This window comes from Vitis vinifera, chromosome 13, assembly GCF_030704535.1.
Source record: "Vitis vinifera cultivar Pinot Noir 40024 chromosome 13, ASM3070453v1".
Taxonomy (NCBI): Eukaryota; Viridiplantae; Streptophyta; class Magnoliopsida; order Vitales; family Vitaceae; genus Vitis; species Vitis vinifera.
The window spans coordinates 15,795,751-15,809,823 of record NC_081817.1 but is presented as its reverse complement, the minus strand read 5'-3'; the positions used below and the strand labels follow the sequence as shown (position 1 = coordinate 15,809,823).

At 30.2% G+C, this 14,073-nt stretch overlaps 1 protein-coding gene across 1 annotated transcript; it reads left to right on the top strand.

Annotated features, from left to right (window-relative positions):
- Positions 1-12,284: 12,284 nt before the first annotated feature.
- On the top strand, positions 12,285-13,751 carry LOC100259437 (glycosyltransferase BC10). Its single transcript, XM_002264985.4, has 2 exons — positions 12,285-12,387; positions 12,514-13,751. Exon 2 carries the CDS (start codon positions 12,534-12,536, stop codon positions 13,521-13,523), a length of 990 nt encoding a protein of 329 aa, XP_002265021.1. The 5' UTR covers positions 12,285-12,387; positions 12,514-12,533; the 3' UTR covers positions 13,524-13,751.
- The last annotated feature ends 322 nt before the right edge of the window (positions 13,752-14,073 follow it).

Genomic DNA, 14,073 nt, shown 5'->3' with positions numbered 1-14,073 from the left:
ATCTACTAGATTGCCCAAATTCATGAACTAATAATACACCTAAGTTATATGCAATACAAATTATATGGGTGTGTATTCTCTGATAACTAATTACCACATAAGGGATAATAAAGGGAACTAGAAAATAAATAAATAAATTTATTAATGAATCTTAATTTGTTATATCATGTCATGTTTTCTAAGGCTCTCACCCAATAGCTTAAGCCTTGTAGTTGCTTGAGTAGGTGATATAAGGTTGTATGCATTAAAACACTTGATCACGTGACACCTCATGCTTAGGTTGCTTTCATTCCAACACCTCATGCTTGGCAAGGGACAAGCAACAAGGTGATACACTTGGTTGCTTAGTAAAGAGCAAGCTAAAGGGTGATGCACTTGGTTGCTACTTGGTATAGGATAAGCAATAAGGTGATGAATTTGGTTGCTTGATAAAAGACAAGCAAGCAGGTGATACTCATATTTAGCAAGGAGCTTATTAAAAGAGAAAACTCAAAAATATTATTTACAACAAAACTAAGGTTGATACATGATGTACCAAAAGTATGTTTAATTTGTTGATATAAAGGATATGTAAAATATTATCATGTAAGAACTAAAATATAGGAATTTTCAAATTTTGGATAAGTTTTTGAAGAGGAATAAGAATAAAAACATTTTTTTTTCTTTTTTTTTTTTTAGGAAATCAAACCCTACTCTCATTAGGACTATGTTCCTCTCTTCTACAATATATTATGATTCCTCTTCATTCCTATCTTATTTTGATTCCTATTCCCTTATACCAAGTACAAGCTTAATTTTTTCAATATAAAAAAAATGTAAATTACTCTTATACAAGGTTTAAAATATTCAAAATTAATGAAAATATTAGTGTTTGGATTTGTTGAAAATATTATATGAAAATTCAAAAAAAAAATATTAGTGAGACGAAGATTAATCAAAATTCATAGAAATATTATGAAAAATTATAAAGAAATTGATAAAAACAAGTAATAATAAGCATACTGAAATTGTTTTATTGAAGATATAAATATATATGTGTGTGTGTGTGTGTGTGTGTGTGTGTGTGTGTGTGTGTGAGAGAGAGAGAGAGAGAGAGAGAGAGAGAGAAAGAGAGAGATAAGATTTATGACATTTGATAATAATTTTGCATAATTTAAGCTATATTTAATATATAATAATTTTTAAAATTTTACTTATAAATTTATATTTTTCTTATATTCAATTTCTATTTAATGAAAATTATTATGATGTTTTTTATATTTTAATAATTAATCTAATGAAATTTAAAAGTTTGATAATTAAAATTAAATTTAGTAAAACTTTTTTCATCTTAAATAAAATATTATTTATATTTAGAACACAAATAAGTATATAAGGCTAATTTCACTTATTTATCCACTCTCTCATGTTTTGATTTTCTTTGACATCCTCAGTCATTCATAACTTAATCAACTTTACCTCCATTTCTTCTCCTTATCTGTTGGATTTTATATAAAAGTATGGTAGTTTAAAAAAATAATTTGTAAACTATCCTAGTGAAAAAAAATATATTTTTTCAAATCTACCATAATTTTTGTCCATCAGAAAGAGAAAAGTAAAAATAGTCTCTTAAAAAGACTATTTCTAATAAAAAAATTTAAAGACTAAATTCATCACTTCATGTATATAAAGAAAAAAAATTGGGGAGAAATCGTCTTTTGAAGAGACAATTTCTATAAATAAAAAAATGGAAATTGTCTCTTGAAAAGACTATTTTCATTTTAACTAATAATTTATTTTAATAATTTTTATTGTAAAATTAATTGATTTTATGTTTATTATTCTTCATATATAATTTATAAATATAATATTAATAAAATTATAAATTATATTTATCATTCTCATATTAATTAGAAAAATATTTTGGTGTTTATCACGATTTCTAAGTGGCATAGCATTGTATAATTAATTAAAAATAAGAAAACACATAGCATTTATACAATAATATAATTATTATAAAGATATGTACTATAAAATTAATTAAATTTATTTATTAAATTTAATATATAAAAATAATTATAATTATTGGAATATTTATCAACAATAATACTTATAAAAATATAAATTATGTTTAACATCTAATATTAAAAAATACTATTTTATATTAAGTTAGATATTAATTTAAAAAATATTTTAGTCTTTATCTCTAATTTTATCTTTAAATTAATTCAATTAATTATAACTATAAATAGAAACTAATTTAGTTTTATATTTTTTTTTTATATAAGATAAATAATATTTATCTATTACTTTTTGTTTCTTTCACTTTTGGATTAAAAAAAAACTATTATCAATTTTATGTGAAAAATGAGTTTATAAAAAAATTATTATTAATTTATTAAATAATTTTGTTTTAAAAAATTTTAAATTAATTTTATTAAATAAGCTTTAAAATTAAAATTTTTATTCTTTAATTTAAATTTTCAAAATAAAATATAGAATGTCATCTTTTTAGGAGAATCTTGTCGTACCACAAGGCCACCACTACTTTACAAATTACTTCCTCCACTACTTCACACATTAGTCCAACAATGCACTGTATTACTTCACACTCCATTGCATTGCACCACTTCAGACAATACCTATGCAACACTCAATCGGTTTGACATTTCACACAATTTTAACATTTCAAGTATTGTCACTTCTTCTAAAACATTTAAACATTGCACCATTTCACACAATTTTACTATTTCAAGTAGTCACTTCTTTTGAAACATATAAATGTTATTCATTTTTAAAACACACCTTTTATCATGCACACTACACCCATCCTACCTTTAAAACTCTTTACTTACCATCTTCACTTACAAAATAAAATCTACTTCAATCTTCATCCTTATTTTTATCTCATTCCCCATTTGAAACCCAATTTTCTTCTTTCCATATCCCCCATTTCTCTTTGGGCAACCTTCTCTCATATCTCCTTCCTTTCTTGGGACACGCATGCCACTTATCTTTAACACGTAATATTTTTACTATTTTTACTTTATTTTTATTTTATGTTATTTTGTAATGCATGATTTTTATTGTTATATAAGTTTTAAAATTTATTTGGATTCATGTAACATTTGTTTGAAAAATATTTGTTGGAAATTATCATTTTAAATAAATTAAATCATTAAAAGAATAAAAGTTATATTATTTTATTCCTAAGTAATATTTTTGCTCTATTTTTTTCATTTTTATTTTGTAATGTATGATATTTATTGTTATATATATTTTCTAATTTATTGGAATTATGTTATTTAAAAAAAAATATTTGTTGTAAATTATTATTTTATAGAAATGAACTATTAAATCATTAAAAAAAAATAAAAGTGATATTAGTTTAGTTAATTAATATGAAATAATAGCAATATGGCTTATGTTTATCCATCAAATAATATGTTTTATAAAATATTAAAATTAAAAATAAAATAAAATATTATATGATATTTTAATAATAATAGTTGTAAATATAAATATGAGTAAAATGAGAATGAAAAATAAATTAAACAGCATACCATGGGCATATTAAAAATATTAGAGAAAAAAAGTAGGAAGACATGTAAATAATTATTATATTTGATTTCGTAAAAAAAAAAAAATGTATGGAAAGCACAAAATATAATGAAATTATTTATGTTCTATTAAATGGTGAATTTACGCCATGGTAACCAAATAGATTCATAATAAAAATATTTTCAAATGAAAATCAATTATAATAGTGAATTCCTATTTATATTTTTAATAAAAATATAAAATTTAATAAGTTGTTGTAAATTAAGGGTAAATGCAACGCAAATAAAGTAGTAGAGATTAAATATATCTTACTTTGATAATAATATATAATAGGAAGAAGGAATCAGAGAAAGCAATTGAAAAAGTTGAGAAAATGAAAGACAAAGAGAATAAGAGAAAGTAAGAAATTTCTTTCTTACTTTGGGATGCATATTACAGGAGTTGGGAAGCCATTTTATAGGTTTTCTAAAATGCTTCCATTAATATTCACACAAATGAATATTAATGGAACTTATAAATAACATTAATGGTTTCCATTAATGAGTATTAATGGAAGTCATAAATAATACTTAATTAACATTTATTATAATTAATGTGGTGTCATTCATTACTTTAGTTATAACACTCCCCCTTAGATGTCCACCACATTGAAGAATATGCCTCATTAAAACCTTGCTAGTAAAAAACCCTACCGAAAAACCCTAACGAAGGAAAAAGAGTACAATATTCTTATAATTCTTTAAGTTGCTCTTGGTATGTTAGGATTGTCTTGTTAAAAACTTTGCCAGTAAAACCCAGTAGGACAAAACCTGGATAAAGGGGAAAAAAAGTACAATATACTAACACCCTTTTACAAGCATACTCTCCCTCATGTCGATATCCTTGAGTTGACGCATTCCAATCATGTGTATTAACTTCTTGAATGTTGAGATTAACAATGATTTTGTGAATAAATTTGCTAGATTATCACTTGAGCGTATTTGTTGTACATCAATTTCACCACTCTTCTGGAGTTCATTTGTATAAAAGAATTTTAGTGAAATGAGTTTAGTTCTATCTCTTTTAATATAACCCTCTGTTATTTGTGCAATGCATACAACATTATCTTCAAATAATATTGTCGAGTCACCTTTGATAGAGAAGAGTCCACATGATTCACGAATATTCTGGATCATAGATCTTAGCCATATACATTCATGGCTTGTTTCATGAATTGCCAGTATTTTTGAATGATTTGATGATGTGGCTACCATTGCTTATTTGACAGATCTCCATGAAATAGTAGTACCATTACAATTAAACACATATCCTATTTGTGACCTACCTTTATGTAGATCTTAAAGATATCCTGCATCTGCATATCCAACCAATTGTTGCTTTGATTCCCTTGAGTAAAATAAGCACATATTAGTAGTTCCGCGAAGATAACGCAATATATATTTGATACCATTCCAATGTATTCGAGTTGGAGTGAAATTGTATCTTGCTAGTAAATTGACAGAAAAAGCAATATCTGGACGTGTACAATTGGCAAGATACATAAGTGCACCAATAGCACTAAAATATGGTACTTCAGGACCAAGTAATTCTTCATTTTTTTCACAATGACGAAATGGGTCCTTTTTCACATCAAGTGATCGGACAACCATTGGAGAACTTAAAGGATGCGCTTTATCCATATAAAAATGCTTCAAAACTTTCTTAATGTATGTTGATTGATGTACTAAAATTCCATTTGGAAAATGCTCAATCTGCAGGCCGAGACAAAATTTTGTTTTTCCAAGATCTTTCATCTCAAATTCATTTTTCAAGTAATTTTTTGTTCTTGTGAGATCTTCAGGAGTTCCAACAAGATTTAAGTCATCAACATACATTGCAATAATTGTAAATCCGGTTTCTGATTTCTTAATGAAGATGCATGGGCATATAGGGTCATTCACATATCCTTCTTTTAACAAGTATTCACTAAGGCAATTGTACCACATGCGTCCAGATTGATTTAATCTATACAAGGATCATAGTAACTTGATTGAGTACATGTTACGAGACTTTATACTATTTGCTTCAGGCAATTTAAATCCTTCAAGGATTTTCATGTATATATCATTATCCATAGATCTGTATAAATATGTTGTAATAATATCCATGAGACTCATATCCAATCCTTTTGAGACTGTCAAACTAATTAAGAAACGAAATGTGATTGCGTCCATGACGGGAGAGTATGTTTCCTCGTAGTCAATACCAGTTCTCTATGAGAAACCTTGTGCTACTTATCACGCTTTATATCTTATGACCTCGTTATTCTCATTGCGCTTTCGTACAAATACCCATTTGTACCCAACAGGCTTTACATCTTCAGGTGTTTGAACTACAGGTCCAAAAACTTCTCATTTTTTTAATGAGTTTAACTCTACCTGTATAGCTTCTTTCCATTTTGGCCAATCATTTCTATATCGGTATTCTTCCACATTTTGTGGTTTGAGATCTTCATTATTTCTTATGATATCAGAGGCCACTTGGAAAGTGAAAATATTGTTAATAGCAATATTATTTCGATCCCATTTTTCTTCCATGTGTACATAACTTACTGAGATCTCACAATTTTCAAGTACTTGTGCCTCTTCAGGGGCTTCTTGTTCAATATGTGCCTCTTTGAGGGCTTTCTGTATTATTTGTGCCTCTTTTGGGGCTATAGATTTATCAATTTTAAACTGATCAATCCTTTTGATGGTCTTTTCTATAGTGTTAAGTTTTTATTAGGTTCTCCTCTTCCAAGGAGTTACGTCCTTTGAGCCGATAGGTCTATCACGCTTCAAGCGTATCTTAGATTTATTTGTTAACTGTCCTATAGGGACATCAATCCGTGCTAGAGTATTTGCAGCCGGGATATGTGATTTTGTCACTTTCTTTGTATCAATGAATGCATCTAGTAAGATTTTTCAAATGAATGATCTTTTGAACTTCTAATTCACATTTATTTCTACGAGGATCAAGATAGGTCATAGTATATCTCTTCCAACTAATTTCTTGTCGTTATTCAAGAATCGACTTTTCTCCCCCTAATAACGGAAAACACTCTCATTAAAATGACAATCCGCAAAGCAGACTGTAAAAACATTGCCTGTCAAAGGTTCAAGATATCTTATGATAGATGGAGAATCAAAACCTACATAAATCCCTAGTCTTCGTTGGGGACCCATTTTAGTGCGTTGTGTAGGTGCAATTGGTACATATACTGCACAACCAAAGATTCGTAAGTGAGAGATATTTGGTTGTTTTCCAAGCACAAGTTGTGAATGGGAGTATTCATGGTAAGTTATAGGTCGAATACGGACTAAAGCTGCAACATGCATAATAGCATGTCCCCGGGTGGAAGTAAGTAGTTTGGTTTTCATTAGTAATGGTCGAGCTATTAATTGAAGACGTTTGATGAAGGATTCTACTACACCATTTTGGGTATGAGTATGAGTAACAGGATGCTCAATATTTATACCTACTGACATGTAATAGTCAATGAATGTTTGAGAAGTAAATTCACCAGCATTATCAAGACGTATTATCTTAATTAGATAATCTGGAAATTGTGCTCGTAATCTGATTATTTGTTCAAGGAGTCTAGCAAAGGCAAAACGTTATGTGTAGAAATGAGACAAACTTGTGACCACCTAGTAGAAACATCTATTAAGATCATAAAATAACGGAATGGTCCACATGGTGGATGGATAGACCCACATATGTCCCCATGTATTCTTTCTAAAAAGACTAATGACTTAGATATGACTTTAATAAAAGATGGTATGATTATCAATTTACCTTGTGAGCAGGCAGTTGATTGGAGCCAAAATATGTGCTCTAATGGCACATATCCTATATGATTTGTGCACCAAAAGACATTCAAATCACCCAAACTGACCTAAATCAATGCTAAGGCCCTAGCCATGAGTTTAATTTGTACTTTGAAGACTTATCTCAGATTCAAGGGAAGAAAATGGTGCAAGTTGAATCACTTTAGATTTTGAAAGATCAAGAAATGGCTAAATGAGGAAATAAGTGAGTCAAGACTCATGGACCATAAGGAAAGGCAAGACGAGGATATCACAAGTTTGGAAGATGAGAAATAACCATTATGGAGTAAGAAAGAAGGCAAGAAAACATGGGAAATGAGGCATGAAGCAAGATTCAACTGCATGGAAATTCAGAACTCAAAAATCTTATGACAATATATACTCTGACTTTGAGGACAAATTTTGAGCACATCCTAGAGTCCATTGTATACATACTATATATTGTTTCAAAGCTCGGGAAGTTAGGAGTCCAACGCTTCAAACGGTGTGCAAATCAGAGCTAAATGAAGAAGTTATGTCCATTTAAAGACAACCGCACCAAGTTGGGGGTCATTTCAAAACGATTTCGAAATTCAACTTATGAATTCGAAATCCACTTTGAAATGACACCAATTTCGAATTCACCCACTGCCACTTTGATGTTTCGCCTCCTCTACCTCAAGAATTGCATCTATTCAACTTATGAATTCAAAATCCACTTCGAAATGATACCAATTTCGAATTCACCCACTGCCACTTTGATGTTTCGTCTCCTCTACCTCAGGAATTGCATCTATGGCACTCCATCCGCCTTAAGTGGACCCCACATGACTAGAAATTACCATTTTATTATTTTTTTAATCATTTTTAGGAAATTATTTTGTAATAAGTGGCCAAGGAGAGTGTGTCACATGTTAGGTAATTGATGGTATTATATAAACTCTCTCAATTCTAGGTTTGAGAGATCTTGGATTTTTTTCCAGAAAGTTTGACATTGAAGGTGGAAGAAGACAAGAACTTTGGTTTGGTTTCTTTTTCTTCTTTATTAAATGTATTGTTTTTAGTTTCTTTTTATTCAAATTATGGATTTTTACCCTATTATGGATTGTGAATGTGGCATCACCCCCATGAGAGGCTAAGAGCCAACTTGGGGCTTGAAGCATGAAAACCTAAGGTTTAGGAAACCTATAGGGATAATGGGTAAATTATTATAACAATGAGATTAATTATCGGTTGGGTGACAATTTATCAATTTTTTATCCTATCCTTGTGAGTTAGTTTAGGGAATGATATGGTAGGTTATTACCCGATACTAGTGATTCTTGGTAATTCTTGATCATTAGTAATCCTCGTCTTTCCTATCGTTATTTGCCCCAAAACAAAGCTATAAGGAGTAAGAAGGGTTAAAAAGCCAAAATCTTAAACTAGTAATCAATCTCATTCATCTAATGGTTTTAGGAATCTGTTTTAAAAAGGAAAAATTAGGTTTCAGATGCAATTTTGAGTTATAGAACTCAACTTGATCGCAAGCGACCAAGGATCCTAAAACCCTAAGATCATATTACTTAAAAGGCCCTTGTTTTCTCTAATTTCTATACCCTAGGTTGGATTGTGGAAAACCTTAAACTCGAATCAATTGAATTTAAAATCAATATTATTTTTTTTATTAATTTAATTTCTTTTACTTAGTTTCACATTGTTCACATATTGATTTTCACTCTCGGATTTAAACAAAAGCAATTCATTTATTCTAGTATTGACAATTTCCATAAGCCAGTCCTTAAGGACGATACCTAGAATACTACATAAGTTTTAGTGACTCTTTTTCTTGTTTTTTCTTGACTAGAGTTGCTACGTAAAAAAGCTAAGTATTTTGGTACAATAGAGAAGTTTAGTCAGCAACACATGAGTATTCATTGGGTGAAAGAATCTTCTGGTTCTTTAGTGGATGCCCATGTGAGTGTTCAATTATTCGATGCATCATTGAAGACCTTGGGTGACCTAGCCTATCATGCCAAAGGAAAAAAACTTTTGGGTTGTTGAACTTGTGGTTCATGAGAACATATGATTCAATAGGCTTTATAGTTGTATGATACAACCTAAAGGAGAAAGCCGAAAGTTTTTCCATTATAAGCTTCTTGCCAAATATAATGGAAGTAATGTAAAGATATTCTACATTATCTTCATTCATAGTTTCAATATTATATCCATTTCTGCGGATATCTTTAAAACTGAGCAAATTTCTTCTGGATTTGTTAGAATATAAAGCATCATTTATATGGAATCTAGTTTCATTTGGTAGCATTATGTTTGCTCTTCTAGAGCCCTTCAACTAAGTTTGCAGTACCAAATATGGTACTTACATTAGCTTTTATTAATGCCAATTCAAGGAAATATCTTTTATTTCGAAGAATTGTGTGTGTGGTTGCACAGTCTGCGAAAACATACATCATCCTCATTCATCTTGAGACCAAATAACACATGGATTTTAGATATAACTAATAAAAAAACAAAAAAAAAACAAGACATAATGTAAATAACAAAAGAAAATCTTATGCAAATATAAGAAATAATAATATTTGATATATAAAGTAACATCAATCAATGTTAATTTTCTCATCATTTATTAAATGGTCTATTTTTTCACTAGGATCTCCAAAGAAATCAATGTCATAGTAGGTTAGGTCCAATCCATCACTATCGGTAAAGTTCATCTCTATCTCTTTTCCTTTTGCTTTTATTAATGCTTGGTAGAGGTAGACCAAATGTTCGAGCGTATGACAGGTACACAACCAATGCCCCTTCATATCACATCTATAACAATTATTCTCATGGTTCTTAGGAAGTTTATCTTGTAAACATTTCCCATTTTCTTGTTTTGCCTCAATATTATTCCACTTATGGTGGTGCAATGAGGCTTTCCTTTTCTGAGAATTATTATTATAAGAACCATGGTATTGGGAATTTCTTCCATGACCATGACCACGTCCTCATCCTCGTCCACGTCCACAAGTTTGGGACGATATTGCATTCACTTCAAGGAATGATTTAGATCTAATTGGACGAGACTGGTGATTTATTATCAAAAGCTCTTTTTTTTTTTCTTTTAACCTTCATGGAGATAATGATGAAAGAAAATCAGTGTTTTTGCGTGATCCTGCAGGGATACTTGATTTCTTTCTTTGATCATAGCTCCAAGATTCATTGCATCAAGATGTTTTGTAGCATCAAGGATCCAAGATAGATAGTTCTTTCTTGAAATGTCAAGTGCCACAAATTCGAGTTTTGTGAGATTCGATAGTGTCAAATAACTTTATATGTATATGACAAAACAATATTATTTGAATCAGTTATAATAAATTGATAGCATTGACATAACTTTGAATATAAACAAAATCAAATAATTTGTTTATAACTTTTAACAATATATAACAAAACAAATCAACAATAATATAGATATGTAAAATTTTATTCTATATAAATAACTTCAAGTTTAAGATACGATAATTACCTTCAGAGCAATTTGTGTTGATAACGTGTTGTAAATTAAGGGTAAATGCAACGCAAATAAAGTAATAAAGATAAAATATATCTTACTTTGATAATAATATATAATAGGAAGAAGGAATCAGATAAAAAGGTTGAGAAAGTTGAGAGAATGAAAGATAGAGAGAATAAGAGACAGTAAGAAATTTCTTTCTTGCTTTGGGATGCATATTATAGGGGATGGGAAGCCATTTTATAGGCTTTCCAAATGGCTTCCATTAATATTCTCATTAATGAATATTAATGGAACTCATAAATAACATTAATGGTTCCATTAATGAGTATTAATGGAAGTCATAAATAATACTTAATTAACATTTATTATAATTAATGGGGTGACATTCATTACTTCAGTTATAACATAAGGCAATGTAATATATAGATTATTAACAATAAGTTTGTCATTAACTAATTAATGAGTTTGAATATGTGAATATCATAAATTTAAAATATTTGAAAAAATGAATATTAAAAAAGAATATGAAAATTAGTAAAAACATTAGAAGTTGTTCAAGTCAAACGTGTTAATGGATAAAATGGTGAAATACATCATTGGGCAAGTATTTATTTTGGGAAAAAAATAATAATAAAAGAATAAAAAATTATAGAACATATCATTGTATTAATGTAACTCAAATGCCAATAGCTATATTATAGTCTGTTTGATAGTGATTTTAGGAAATGTTTCTAACTTAGAAATTTTTTATCATTCAAATGTTAAAAAGGCTAGAAACGTTTCCTAAAATGATTGTCAAACACACTCTTAATGTCATTAATATAACACATGAACCTCATAACTCAATAGATAAAATGTTTTTCTATATTTTTGAAACAAATAATGCAATTTTGGGATTGAGGGAATTAGGATTTATTTGGAATTATTTTTTAAAATGGTTTTCTGTTTTTCAAAACAAAAAATATAGAAAATATGTTTGGCAACGAACAACTATTTTATATTTTTTTATTATTAAAAACAAAAAGTAGAGTGTTTTCAATTATTTTTTTAAGGTTGTTTTGAGAAATAATTATATAAATATGTAGAATAATTAAAAATAAGATATTATATATAAAACTTATTAAAAATATTTTAGGTTTACAAATAAACTTTTGTATTACAAAAAACAAAAAATAGTTTTCAAAAATTATTTTTTAAAATTATTTTTTAAAACAGTTACCAAACAAACATATTTGAATTCATAGCAAAAATATAACATGGTAAAGGATGAAAAAATTTAATTAATTGAACTTTATGAAGTTTTGTTTTAAAATGATTATGAACTTGTAAAAATATTCAAAAGATTAATCATAGAGATAAGGGAAGCAAATGAGTAGAATTCAACTCTCGTTTTAAAGTCATTGACCCACCTAGGCCCACCATCACATTTTCTAGAGACAAAGCTTCATCCCTTTCAACTTTGCACCTTCCTCCCCAATCCATTTTCTTCCTCACTCACTCTGCTACAAAATAGGAAAGGTAAAGTACTGACCACCCCTTATCTTCTCAATCTGGATCAATATAATCTAGTATGCTATAATTATTGCTTTTCATCGTATCAAATTTTAAAAATCTAACATTAAATTTCTTTGAGATTTTTGTTAGGTACGAAGAACAATTGAAAAATGTTGCCATCCCGGACACCATTGGTAGTTTCCTATGCTTTCTTACTTTGTCTCCCTCTTTTCTGCCTCTTTCCCCCTAAATTCCTCACTCTCAAGCTCGCTCAAATCGATCCCCCCTGCTTCAAGAGATCCGCCATCGCCCGACCCGGAAGCACAAACCCCAAACCCAAAATCGCCTTCCTCTTCCTCACCAACTCTAATCTCTCCTTTGCTCCACTATGGGAGCTCTTCTTCCAAGGCAACTCCCATCTCTACAACATCTACATCCACGCCGACCCCACCTCCTCATTCGTATCCCCTGGTGGAATCTTCGCCAACCGATCCATCCCTGCCATACACACTAAACGTGCCTCCCCCACACTCATTGCAGCTGAGAGGAGGCTTCTTGCTGCCGCCCTCGCTGACGACCCCTTGAACCTCTACTTCGCTCTGCTGTCCCAACACTGCATCCCCCTCCATTCCTTCCGCTTTCTTTATCGTACCCTCTTCACAGAGACCGTCCGCTTCCCCTATCGAAGCTTTATCGAGATCCTCTCCGGTGAGCCCAATTTGGAGGAGCGTTATGTGGCTAGAGGGGAAACGGCGATGCTGCCGGAGGTCCCGTTCGAGCAGTTCAGGGTAGGTTCACAGTTCTTTGTGTTGACACGGCGACACGCGATGATGGTGGTGAAAGAGAAAAGATTGTGGAGGAAATTCAACCTACCGTGCTTCAACAGACACACCTGTTACCCGGAGGAGCATTACTTTCCTACATTCTTGTCTATGGAAGATCCCCTGGGCTGCACCCACTATACCCTCACTCGGGTTAATTGGACTGGCAATCTTGATGGCCACCCCCATTTGTACGGTGCGGATGAGGTGTCGCCGGAGCTTATATACGAGTTGAGGATTTCCAATTCGACCTACTCTTTCATGTTCGCTCGGAAGTTTTCGGTGGATAGCTTGGAACCCTTGATTCAGATTGCTAAGCCTGTGATTTTCAGTGACTGATTTTGGATACGGTAAGCAAAGCATAATCGCTTTAGCTTCATGTCTATTTTCTTAAGTAGTTTTACTTATAAATAAAATATATAAACATAGGAAGCTATTCAAATCCCACTTGTTTGTAGATAAGTGTGTGAAAAGTACATCATTAGAAGACAACTTTCTTTTTTAGTTGAAAACTATCACATGTTTGTGTTTATGTAAATAAAATACATGCCAATGATTGTATTGATATCCTTACTTGTATTAATATAACACATGAACCTCATTATTCAATAAACAAAATGTTTTTGTGCCTTTCTAAAATCAATAATGCAAGTTTGTGAGTAGGTGAATTAGTATGTGAATTTTGCTAAAATTACACAAGCCTCTTGAGGTATTTGAAAATTATATTTGAATACCTTAGACTTATGAAAATTACACTGGCACTTGTTGTGTTAAGGGGGAATTATGTAAACATGTCCGGTTTACAAAATATGAATGAAAAGAAAACTTAAGGAAATAATTTTTATTTCATGCAATGGAATAGTGTCCACTTAGCATTATTCCAAAATAC

Coding starts and splice junctions, on each gene's coding strand:
- LOC100259437 (XM_002264985.4), top strand. CDS start 12,534: ATGTTGCCATCCCGGACACCATTGGTAGTTTCCTATGCTTTCTTACTT.